This window comes from Gadus chalcogrammus, chromosome 3 (genome assembly GCF_026213295.1).
Source record: "Gadus chalcogrammus isolate NIFS_2021 chromosome 3, NIFS_Gcha_1.0, whole genome shotgun sequence".
NCBI classification, from domain to species: domain Eukaryota; kingdom Metazoa; phylum Chordata; class Actinopteri; order Gadiformes; family Gadidae; genus Gadus; species Gadus chalcogrammus.
Window position 1 is genome coordinate 20,436,283 of NC_079414.1, and position 12,759 is coordinate 20,449,041.

Genomic DNA, 12,759 nt, shown 5'->3' on the forward strand with positions numbered 1-12,759 from the left:
CTATTGAGTGAAATAAAGAATATTTTCATCTTTTGCACACATTGACTTCCATGGAATTGAGTTTTCTAATGTTTGAACGATCCAATCCAATGTGTTCGGTCTATAATATGCCTCCTGGTTTCACATCGGCCTTATATTATAATGTTTATATTTAAACCAAAATTCAAAAATAGTAACTACAGAAATATAAATTCTATGTATTAGGTAAAGATATTAATAGAAATAACTAATTAATTGTTACAGGCAAGTGGTAACTGTCTCTTGTTTATTGACACACCTCTCTCAGGGATAAAATGTGCTATTTGGCTCTGACAACCTCCCCTCCGACAGCAATATGCCTGGACCTGCTCTTGATCGACTTACTCTAACAGAGGAATTCCTATTGGCTCGGTGCAACACATTAAGTGCTTGACTGGAACTGGTAAGTTTCATACTAAGCTTGTGTATTTCTTTGTTCAACTTTTATTAGACAGCCTTTGTGTTTCGATGGATAGGCCTATCGTACAAAAGTAGAGGATTACTTTAAGGTGTCCTTACAAGAGTCTCTTTCATTTCCCTCTTGTAGTGTAGACAAAACCTAATTTGGCAAACTCTAGTGGTAGTTATATATTTACCGGTGGAACAATTAGTTGCAGTAGGCCTTTGGTGTAGTAGAATTAATAGTATCAGTAATATGAAATAGGCTATATAATATTTATTTTTTCTTTGACTTAGACCTATTTAAGATTTGTAAATCTTCAATTTCTTGCTTCAGATGGCTAAAGGGGTGCTGAGCTGTCTGTTAGTGTGCGTGTGTTCCTTGGGGGTCACATGGCTTTGTTGGCTTCCCTGGGCATGGGGGCTGCTGTCTGGGCTGGCTCTTCACACTGCCTGGGGCCGGCCCTGCCGCTTCCTCTATGTCGCGTGCCGGACCATCAAGAGAGATCTCATGTGAGTGTAGTGAACGAACACGTGTTTGTGTCGATTCGTCAAAAATTCGACCTGGCAGAAACTCTGTTTAATGTTCTGCAGAACCTACTTGACTCCTGTCATTTATTTTGATATTCTATCGTACCTATTTCATACTAATTCTTTATTCTTGTTGTATACTTCATTACATGTATTTTGTTGACCAGCAGCGTCTTTATTTCCCTTCTTTTTTTTTCGCAGATATTCACAATTTTTTCGCACCACTTTATTTCTATATCCCCTGTTACTCCTCATGTGTTTCTGTAAATATAGTAGCGGTTATAGTTAGTCATCTCATGCATTTAGTTTCCCTGAGGCTCTGTACCCAACATCCTTGTCATCCACTGCTCCGTCCCGGGATCCCCTGAAGGTGCCTCGCTGCCATTCTGCGGGTGAAGTCCTCCCTGCTCCGGCACCGATGCAACCACAGCTCCATCCCCTCTCTCTTCTCAGCAGTGGTGGCGCTGCAGCCACACAAGCCTGCCCTGATCGACGAAGCCACAGGAGAGGTCAGGGGTCACCCAGTGACACTGAGACACCACGTCACCATGCCTGCATACACAGAGTTTACACACGGAACGGTGTTAAACCTAATAAGACCTTCATGTGTTTGAATGACCGTCAAACCCAATGCGAGTGAGGCGGGAACTCGATGGACAATACCACCCTGGGTGATCAAACCATGGCAACCGTCTTCCCCTGGCTTCACTGAAACATCCGTTACCAATATCGTTTGTGAAAATTAAAGAGTTACGCTGATTCTGCTGAAGAGCGTTAAGCGTGAGCCCGCCTGCCACTAACCATGGCGAGAGAGTTTGCGGATAACATAGCAGTGAAGATGCAGAACCGCCACAATCAAGGGCACAGATCTCATAATTATTTTCTGAAGGTGACATCAATAATAACACCAAAGTGGGTGTGTTTATCTGTGTATGTGTTTGTGTTACTGCTGTAACAATCGGTTCAGACCACTGAGCAGGATATTTTCAATTACACTATTTACTTCTTACGTTTCAAAGTTGTTGTTGGACTCGTCCCCTCCGTCACCCACAGGGTGATTGTGAAAATACATTGGTAACAGATGTTTTAGTGAAGCCAGGAGACACAGTGACACGGGATGATCACCCAGACCAGTGTCGTCCTGCCGGAATACCGTCCAATAGGTGGAATTCCCTGTCATCCAAAGGTGTGGAGCTTTAAGGATCTGCAGGAGAGGAGTCATGCCGTGGCCCACTGGGCCTTGCAGCAGGGCTTGGTAGAGGGGGACGTTGTGGCCTTGTACCTGGGAAGCTGCCCGATGCTGGTCTCTCTGTGGCTGGGTCTGGCCATGGTCGGCGTGGAGGCTGCCCTCATCAACCACAGCCTGCGGCAGTCCTCGCTGCTGCACTGTGTGGCCGTGGCCCAGCCACGGGCCATGGTGTACGGGGCAGAGCTCACGCGAGGTAAGGGTAGAGGTTGTGGTTGTGGGGCGCTGGGATATCCTGCTATCCTCGAGCAGGAGTGTAGGGCTTTGTGTCAGATGCATGTCATGGAGGAGCAGGTATAGAGGTTAGGGCATCTTACTCAAGAAACCCTGTGAGTAGGTTGTGGACATTGATCCCTCCTGTCCACAGACGGGAGGGATCAGAGGTTCTGGCAGAGATGGAGGAACAGGCAACAATGATGTCATGTTTTATTATTTTTCAGTTATCCCTTTTATGGAAGTCACACACACAAGACACTTAGTAGTTACTAAAGTGCTGGCTGCAGTAAAATAAGATTGCATAGTGCAGGTTTAACCAGCCAACGAGTGATGAATATAGAGCAACAATTTCCCGTTCCATCTCTAGATGTCCGTGTAATTAATGGGAGCATATAGCGACTACATCGTGGTACTATCCAGGTGTATCTTGTGTGGTTGCAGACATTTCATTGGTGATCTATGTCCCCCCAGCGGTGTTGGAGGTGAAAGCTTCCTTGGAGCCCTCCATGGGGCTGTTCTGCACAGGGCTGCAGGAGGACCAGCAGGCCAGGTCCAGTTTAGGGGCTGATCACCTGGATCCCATGCTGGCCTGCTCCCCTACAGCTGCACCCCCATACACACTCTGCAAGGGCTTCAATGGTGGGACACCTAGGAGGAGGAATGTGTGCATGATTACAATACGCACAGACACAGACACAGACAGACACACACAAACACACACACACGTGCACATGCATGCATAGCATACCAAGCTCTCAGCCAATCAACTTGTTTGTTTTCCTTCTGTTTCATAATACAAAATGTCTTTTTCAAAAGACATGTCTTTACATGTGGGGGTAACCTGATAGATCCCTCATTTATATGACAATGTTTAAATGTGTGTCTGTTTCAAATCAAGCCATTGTAACACTCGACATAGACACACATCGAACGTACATATGTCTTTCACAAGTTTCCCAAGACTTTCATAAGTTTTATTTTTGATGTTTTTCCTCTCTTTCGATTCTGTTTACCATAATGTGCGTGTATCTGTTTGATTGATCACCGTCTGCATTCCTGAAGTGACATTCTTCAAGCCCATGCTTGTTCAATCCCCCCCCCCCCTGCCCTCCCCCAAAGGGCGAACTAGGAAGGGGGTTCAAAATACAGACTGCATGCCAACTATGGAGTATTACTCACCAATGCGCGGCTGCTTATCTTGGTTTGTGTTTCCCAACTTCCTACAGACAGGTTGTTTCTGATCTACACCTCAGGCACCACGGGGATGCCGAAGGCGGCCATAGTGGTACACAGTCGGTGAGCTGATCATTAACAATCCTTAGTGTCATTGATTACTTCCTTGGCTGTGAGCAAACGATAGAGAGACGTTTCTGTTTGTCAGATATTACCGTATTGCTGCTTTTGGTTTCCACTCCTTTGGCCTGAGAGGTGATGATGTCATCTACAACTGCCTCCCCCTATACCACTCTGCAGGTAGGCATGGAGCTCTCTCCCGTTCTAACTCAACCAAGCAGTCCTCTGTCTTGTCTTGCCTCAAATATGCTATAACTTTGTGTCTAAAGGCGTCAAAAGTATGTGTGTTTTTTTCTGTGTGTGTTTGTGGGTGCGTGTGTGTGTGTGTGTGTTTTCAGGTAGCATCATGGGAGTCGGACAGTGTTTGTTATTCGGGCTGACCGTTGTCATCAAGAGAAAGTTCTCTGCCAGGTGTTTCTGGGACGACTGTGTCACGTATAAATGCACTGTGAGTAAAAACAGGCCTGCAATGATCCCGCCACTCCCTCCATCCTAATGTGGTTTGATTATGCATTCGCAGTGTATCTGTGGACACCTATTGCTATTGAGAATTTGGGCATTATTATTATTCCGGATTGGTAATGCTTATAGCTCTGGCCCCAATTGCACAAATGTTTTCAAATGTGTAGACGACATTTGTATTCCCGGTAAGCAGGTCTCCAAAATGTTTTGGGCCAATTATCCCATAGGGGGCACTATAATCCGCGGCCAAAGTTGAATGATGAGTCCCGCCGCCCCTTGATGGATATAAGATACTGAACCTTGGTGTACAGGCCTTGTATTGCATGCTGAACATTTGTACCTCTTGGACCTCAAGGAATAGATGATGCACGGGCTGTGATTACCCCTCGTGAACGACCACCTCCTAGTCTGACCATTGTTTATGTTATTGGTGTGTGTGTGTGCGTGTTTGTGTGTGTGTCTGCTTTTGTGTGCACGCTCAGGCGATACAATACATCGGTGAGATCTGCCGCTACCTGCTGGCGCAAGAGGTCCGCCCCTCGGAGGCGAAGCACCAGGTGCGCGTCGCCATCGGCAACGGACTCCGCCCCTCTGTGTGGGAGAAGTTTGTCAAGAGGTTCCGGATCCGCCGGGTGGGGGAGTTCTACGGCGCCACCGAGTGCAACTGTAGTCTCATCAACATTGACGGAAAGGTGTGTTTGTTTGTTGTTTGTCTGTGTGGGTGGCGCGAGAAAAGGAGGCGGGATGGTCTTCTCAATGGTGGATGGATGTAAAAAAAAAAGCAGACACGTAAACGTTTCTGATAGATGAATCAAGGAGAAGGAGCAGCGTTAATGATTGTAATACTGACCGTGACCAGGTGGGGGCCTGTGGTTTTAGCAGTCGCATCCTGCCCAACTTCTACCCCATCCGGCTGGTGAGAGTGCAAGAGGACAGCATGGAGCTGATCAGGAACGCACAGGGGCTCTGTGTAAGATGTACTCCTGGTAGGGCTCGCACACAAGCACGCACGCGCGTAGGCACGCACGCGCACACACACACACACACATGTGGACATGCACACACACACACACACACATATATATTTACACACACGTACACTCATACGCACGCACGCACACGCACACAAACACACACACACACACACACACACACACACACACACACACACACACACACACACACACACACACACACACACACTCATATATTTGCACGCATGTAAACACCTACACAAACACACACACACGTACACACACGCACACACGTGCACGCATGTAAACACATACACAAGCACACACACACGTGCACCCATGTACACAAATCCAACAAACACACACACAAACACACAAACTGAAAGGTAAATATTTTGTAAAGCCTAGTTTCTAATAATATATATTTTTTTTTGCTAAATGGCCACTTTGTGAATGTTTGGATTGTGTCTGTTCTGGGTTGTTTTGTGCGTTTGCATCTCCTGCTTATTTCCACCGTCTGTGTGCCTCCAGGTGAGCCGGGGGTGCTGGTGGGTCGCATCGACCAGACTGACCCCCTCCGGCGATTCGACGGCTACGTAGACTCGGAGTCCACGGCACACAAGATAGCTCACAGCGTCTTCACCGCGGGGGACTCTGCCTACGTCTCAGGTCCGACACGCACGCTTCACTCGCGTCTTCCTCAGAGGCACCAAACATGTGTACACGGAGACAGGAGTGTAACGCATAGCGGTGCGTTCCAGATGCCTCGTACGCCGCCCGCGCGGTTGGCTCTTGTGACGTAATTTCCTGGCTTGTAGCACTTATAGCGTTCCCGCATTGGCTGTCATTGTGTTATCGTTAGCTACATTAGCCTCTTAAGCAAACCAGCTCGAAACAAACACAACTTTAAATTATAATGCAAGAGCGTCCAATGCATAAATTGTTGACCGTATAAAAAGCTGCAATGTAATCAAGTGTGTAAGAGTATTTAAAATTGACAATAAAATAACAAACGTGGTACAACTACAAAGAAAATACATCTCATTATTGGTGCAGCCATTTTTGTTGTAGAGTCGCACGGTCAGCTCTGTGGACTTTCAGAATCCGACCAAACGGGGGCGTTCCTCTGTGTAACGCCGCAAGAAGGCTGGGAGATTTCCCACTTTCCCACAGGAAAAAATAAATAAAATCGTCACCACGACAACCGCATCTCTCACATCCCGCTCTCCAGGAGACATGCTGGTGATGGACGAGCTGGGCTACATGTACTTCACGGACCGCGGCGGCGACACGTTCCGCTGGCGGGGGGAGAACGTCTCCGCCACCGAGCTGGAGGGCATCCTCAGCGGCCTGCTGGGCCAGGTGGGCGTGGCCGTCTACGGCGTGGCCGTGCCAGGTACGACCTCCGACCTCTGACCACTGGTCCTCCTCCACAGACGGGAGGGATCAGAGGTTCTGGCAGAGATGGAGGGACAGGCAACAATGATCACTTTTATGGAAGTTTAGATCGACCTCTTTTTTTCACACACACACACACACACACACACACACACACCTGCACACACCTGCACACACACACACACACACACACACACACACACACACACACACACACACACACACACACACACACACACACACACACACACACACACACACACACACACTCAGTAGTGCTGGCTGCAGTAAAATAAGATTGCATACTTTCTATCTATCCTCCTCTCTGTTTGTCCCGTCCGTCCGTCCATCTGTACGTCCGTCCGTCCGGTGGTAAGGTGTGGAGGGTAAAGCCGGCATGGCCGCCATAGCAGACGCAGACAGACAGGTGGACGTGGGGAACTTCCTGCGTGCCGCGGAGAAAGCCCTGCCCTCGTACGCTCTGCCCGTGTTCCTCCGGCTCACGTCAACCCTAGACACCACAGGTCTGATTGGACAACACACCCGCAGGCATGCACGCACACACATGCACACACACACATACACACATGCCTGTGTATGCACACACATACGCACACGCACAGACATGCATACGCATGCATGTGCACACACACACACACAGACACGCATAAACATACATATATACACATGCACTTCTACACACACGCACACAAGCACGCACACACACACACACACACACACTTGCATAAACATGCACACACTCACACATGATTACAGACATACATACACAAACACACGTGCCCATGCACACACATAAACATGCAAACACACACAAACTCACGCAGTTGAACAACAGTCTGGCCTTTACCGGGCACTATTGATTTCCAAATATAGAAAAGCCTTCAGTTGTCCAAAGATTTTGTATCATCTTTTAACATTGTTACTTAGTTCATTTGGAATATAAACCGTTTTAATTTTACACTGTCCTTGGGCGCAACCATTATGTTCATAATTCGGCAGACTGTCAAGTCCTGAAATGAAACTCCCTCCCCTTAGCAGTTATTGGTCCTATCATTTTACATTTTCTGGAAAGGCTCAAGGCCAGACCGATCAGCAGAGAAACAGAGAATGAACTCATAAGATCTGGTCTCAGAAAGCTAGACACACGTGCCAATTATATGATATATTATTATATTAAAAAAGACATAAAAAAATGCTGCCTTTTTTGTGCTCTATCTGTCCTCAGGCACCTTCAAGATTGTGAAGATGAGACTCCGACAGGAAGGATTCGATCCTGGGCTCTCCGCCGATCCCATCTTCTATCTCAATAGCCGGGCTGGCTGCTATGAGGCTCTGTCACCACGACGATACTTTGATATCACTGCGGGGAGGGAGCGTCTGTAACACAGAAGACCATAGCATGAAGATGGCAGCATCAACCCGTGTTTAAATAGAGAACCAAGCCCAGTCCTTTCTTGTGCATGAGGGCTTGGAAATGTGGAGATTGTTCCGGTATTGTAATGATATCAAATGAAAGACAATATAAAAGCGGGGCAGAATATTTACAGCAAAATATTTTGGTGGCATTTAACGATTTAAGATTAGTCGTGTGTATGGGAGGGATTTATTTTTGCATGTGTCCGCGAACATTCACATGTCTTGTTCCCTTGTGTCAAGTTGTTGCTCTGGGCAAGTTTGTTTTAATGCAAGTTTGTTGTAATGCAAGACCATTGCTGCAGCTGACACGTAAAGATGCCTCGTACACCACACCTCGCCCTTGCTTCGTCTACAGGGGAAAGAGTATACTTTGCATCATGTATGTATGATTTTGTTATGTGTGCACATGGGTTGACAGGAGCTGAGGATTGTGACAGTCTGCTGAAGCAGATGTCTTCAGGCATCGCACAGGCCACACACACACACACACACACACACACACACACACACACACACACACACACACACACACACGCACGCACGCACGCACGCACGCACGCACGCACGCACGCACGCGCGCACGCACGCACGCGCGCGCGCACACACACACACACACACGCGCACACAGACACACACACACACACACACACACACACACACACACACACACACACACACGCGCACACAGACAATAACATACACACAGCTGAGTCTGCTGCAATAGCACACACTCCTGTCTCCATGTACACAGTACAATGTTTTCTCTCCTTCTCCTCGCTTTGAGGGACATGTGTAGGCTGAGGTTGCATTCACTACTTCCTGTTGTCATTTTCTGTAATAACAAAGGGATAATGACACAACGCATCCAACATACTATCCAACACTCACTGCTACAACTGTTGTATTCTGTACAACAGAATGTAGTACCAAGTCAGAAGATTGCAGTTGCAACCTTCATTTCCCAATTCAGTTTAAATATCTCATGCGTAAATATAGCAGCCTGACTTTTGTCGAAGGCACTCACTGAAATGAAGTCTTCAGACCAATGAGGAATTTATATATCCTTCATTATCATTCAGGCTACACTAGGACATATTCTGGTAATTTCATGGCAAAGTCTGCATGTTTAACACAAACTGGCATAAAATTCAATAAACAAAAACATGAGTCACCACAGAATTGGGACATGTAAAAACTCATGCACATTTGGGACATATTCAAAGACAAACGAATATGAAGGCCTGGCCCGCAGTCAGACCGGCTGGCATGGATTATAGTGAAATATGGGCTCCACATTGGAACACAAAGACCTGTTTCAACTCAAAGGATTCCTCCTGTGTCGTTGGTTTCCATCTGGTCCTGAAGCAGTGTCCTCCCCTCTCTCTATCAACAGAGAACAACTCTTTCTCAACGTAACATTTGTAGCCCTCTTAGGAGCATTAGCAGATGCCAACTATCTGAGCGTTTGCCAGAATTGTGTAATTCAGGTTTCCGAAAGACCAAAAACAACAACAACCATTTGGGAAGAAACTTTGAGGAACAAGCTTAAAATATGTTAATGTTTATAGGAACAAATAATAATGTTGATTATCAGTGTCCATTAAAGAAGTGCTATATTAATGAACCAAATCGTCGGTTATTAAATCACTCCCTCACTCCCCCCTCATTATTTTATTATTCATCTATTATTATTTTACCAGAGTCCTCTATACCTCCGATTCAAGTAAACATATTGTACCCATTGCCCAGGATTTTATGGCACTCTATCCATAAAACTTAAGTAAAAAATTACATATGAGCTATTCAAACACATGTAAATGCTTAAGCCGTTGCATGTGCGTCCAGCTGTGCAGCGGTTAACCTCTATTATGGATGTCATCCGTCTCAAGGACGCCACCATGGACGGCAGAGTCCTTTGTAACGGAGTGCTGATATGGGTTTCACAATATAATTTTTTCCACCCAATACCCCACCAGAATGCCAGAGGGTGTAAAAAACGTGAAACGTGGCTTGACTTGATTCATGTTACTTGATAGCAGTACTTTTTATCCTCACATGCCTATGCGCCATGCATGGCTGTGCCAGTTGTTTTTCTAGCAGATTCCAGCGGACAGCGTAGTGTAAGAGGGCGTGGCTTTTTCTTAAAGGGATGTGTCGACAACAGTAATGCAATGATACGCCGAAAATTCACTGACAAATTATCAAAGTGATAAAATATTCTGTTATATACTATTTAACCAATACCAAGTATGCTTTGATATAGGCCAGCAGCATAGTATGTAAACTAAACAGTTCACATTTACGTGACCCTGCGGTCTGGTTGAATCTCCCATATCCCTTTAAATCACCGTCTACGCGCAAGTCGTCTATGGAGTCGGCATAACAAATAAAGGAAGTGGTCCCATCATCCACATCCCGTGTACAGTGTAATATCTGCAGCGGTGCCTTGTCACAACTCTGATTCCTGCCATGCACCGGGTCGACTTTCTTTTGCCTCTACTACTGACCATTTTTCTTTCGGGGTTAAGCCGAGGATATTTCCCCGAGGAGCGGTGGACCCCCGAGTCCCCGCTTCTCACTCCCCGGGTTCTCATAGCGCTGGTCTGCCGCAACTCGGGACACTCACTGCCTCTCGTCCTGGGGACAGTTGAGCGTCTAAACTACCCGAAGGACCGCATTGCTCTCTGGTGAGTGAGAAAATATTACAAAAGTGGTTCTGGAAATCGGGCCTACTTATTAGAAGTAAGTACCCCCCCCCCCCCCCCCCCCCCAACAAGTTGTTCTGACAGTGTGGGTGTAGGTCTATGTACAAATAATTTTCTCGTTCTATATTTCTGATATGAGGAAAGAACAACAGAAGACATTTCATTTTGATTGATAAAATATTTCACCCGTCTAGGACTTTGCTTAATTCTATTTTAAAGGTCTTATTTCAGAGGTTGTTTGTAGTGAGTTGACATTTGGAGAGGTTAGTTTAATTTCATCAGTTCATTTGAGTTGCTGATACATTCTTACTTGAATTTGTCCCTACCCCTCTGAGTGTGCGTGTGTGTGCGTGTGTGTGTGTGTGTGTGTGTGTGTGTGTGTGTGTGTGTGTGTGTGTGTGTGTGTGTGTGTGTGTGTGTGTGTGTGTGTGTGTGTGTGTGTGTGTGTGTGTGTGTGTGTGTGCGCGCGTGTGTGTGCTTAAGGAGTTTGAGCGGGGGTTTGTTAAAACATGTAAACTCTATGGGCGCTGTGTGTGGATTACTGAAGTTCTTTGATTTGCCCATAAATCTGCACATAGTTCCCTCTGGCTCCTCCGACCAGCAGTTAATTACAGAAATGAGAAAGAAACACCCCAGACAAATAACAATAAAACACAGGATATCTATTCGGCTCACTATTGGGATCAGGGGAAGGAATAAAGAATAAAAGAAAGTAAAGTAAATATGATGGTGTGATATGTATATTCCCTCTACTGTCTTTTCCTGTGCCTGTTATTATACAATTACAACTCTCTGCGCATTATGCTTTAGTCTCTAGTGCACGCTTTGTTTGTATTGCGATAAATGTGGCTGTAATTTGAAACAGTTTGAAATAAAAGGCTGTTCTTAAGTTATCTCCCTCTTTGTCTCTCTTTCTCTTTCCCTCAGCCTCTTTTTCTCTCTCCATCACATGGTATAAAGCTATATAAACTGGCAGAGCTGCTATGATGACACAGACAACAGTCAACTTTCAATATCGTCTGTCTCGCTATCACCACCACATCATGTTTGTCCTGACCCGTCATTCTGCACCATGTCATCGATGGACCAAATCAGAAGAATTCAGACTTTTTCTGTATTCTCTTTGAATATTTGCCATTCCTGGTGGCTTGTTCTTAATCGATTACCTGTGGTATTTAGCTCTGTTTCTGTTGACCTTCAATTCAGTTGGTGGATCTTAATTGTAACCTCCCCCTCCTCGTTCTCTCTCTCCTCTCTTCCTCTCACTCGCTCTCTCTCTCCTCTCTTCCTCTCACTTACTCTCTCTCTCTCCTCTCTTCCTCCCCCCCCTCTCTCCTCTCTCTCTCTTTCTCCTCTCTTCCTCTCACTCGCTCTCTCTCTCCTCTCTTCCTCCCCCCCTCGCTCTCTCCTCTCTTCCTCCCCCCTCTCTCTCTCCTCTCTTCCCCTCACTATCTCTCTCCTCTCTTCCTCTCCCCCCCTCTCTCTCTCCTCTCTTCCTCTCCCCCCCTCTCTCTCTCCTCTCTTCCTCCCCCCCTCTCTCTCTCCTCTCTTCCTCTCTCTCTCTCTCTCTCTCTCTCTCTCTCCTCTCTCCACAGGGTGGCGACGGACCACAACACAGACAACACCAGCGCCCTGCTGGAGGACTGGCTCGTCCAGGTGCAGAATCTCTACCACTACGTGGAGTGGAGACCCCAAGAAGCTCCCAGGTGTGTGTGTGTGCATGTGTGTGTGTGTGTGTGTGTGTGTGTGTGTGTGTGTGTGTGTGTGTGTGTGTGTGTGTGTGTGTGTGTGTGTGTGTGTGTGTGTGTGTGTGTATGTGTGTGTGTGTGTGTGTGTGTGTGTGTGTGTGTGTGTGTGGAGAGAAAGATGTAGCTTCCCCATAATAACAGTATTTGTTGGATTTGTGGGTGTCAGTGAGAGATAGAGTGGGAGATAGGGAGTGAGAGAAAGGGAGAGAGAGAATCACATAACATAACAGTATGGTGTATGTGTGTGTGTGTGTGTGTGTGTGTGTGTGTGTGTGTGTGTGTGTGTGTGTGTGTGTGTGTGTGTGTGTGTGTGTGTGTGTCTTTAAGGGACT

General features: G+C 46.5%; 2 protein-coding genes across 2 annotated transcripts in view; both read left to right on the top strand.

Annotated features, from left to right (window-relative positions):
• The first annotated feature begins 380 nt into the window (after positions 1-380).
• Positions 381-8,485, top strand: LOC130379563 (long-chain fatty acid transport protein 1-like). The gene is made up of 14 exons (XM_056586494.1): positions 381-421; positions 755-930; positions 1,319-1,457; positions 2,135-2,390; positions 2,882-3,049; positions 3,637-3,706; positions 3,792-3,883; positions 4,042-4,151; positions 4,648-4,857; positions 5,025-5,151; positions 5,671-5,808; positions 6,371-6,535; positions 6,915-7,061; positions 7,784-8,485. Exons 2-14 carry the CDS (start codon positions 755-757, stop codon positions 7,939-7,941), a joined length of 1,956 nt encoding a protein of 651 aa, XP_056442469.1. The 5' UTR covers positions 381-421; the 3' UTR covers positions 7,942-8,485.
• A 1,885-nt stretch (positions 8,486-10,370) lies between these two features.
• LOC130379566 (procollagen galactosyltransferase 1-like) overlaps positions 10,371-12,759 on the top strand; it is a 10,397-nt gene continuing 8,008 nt past the window's right edge. Inside the window, exons 1-3 of the mRNA XM_056586498.1 lie at positions 10,371-10,661; positions 12,275-12,385; positions 12,755-12,759. The exon at positions 12,755-12,759 is cut by the window's right edge and continues 113 nt beyond it. Coding sequence (XP_056442473.1) covers positions 10,444-10,661; positions 12,275-12,385; positions 12,755-12,759 — 334 coding nt within the window. The 5' untranslated portion in view covers positions 10,371-10,443. The remainder of the gene's footprint in view (positions 10,662-12,274; positions 12,386-12,754) is intronic.

What these genes read in the sequence shown, in the direction of transcription:
- LOC130379563 (XM_056586494.1), top strand. Translation starts at nt 755, where the DNA reads ATGGCTAAAGGGGTGCTGAGCTGTCTGTTAGTGTGCGTGTGTTCCTTG. An exon ending in TCGACGAAGCCACAGGAGAG is followed by an intron (nt 1,458 to 2,134) that starts GTCAGGGGTCAC and finishes TGTCATCCAAAG; the next exon opens with GTGTGGAGCTTTAAGGATCT. An exon ending in TCATCAACATTGACGGAAAG is followed by an intron (nt 4,858 to 5,024) that starts GTGTGTTTGTTT and finishes GACCGTGACCAG; the next exon opens with GTGGGGGCCTGTGGTTTTAG.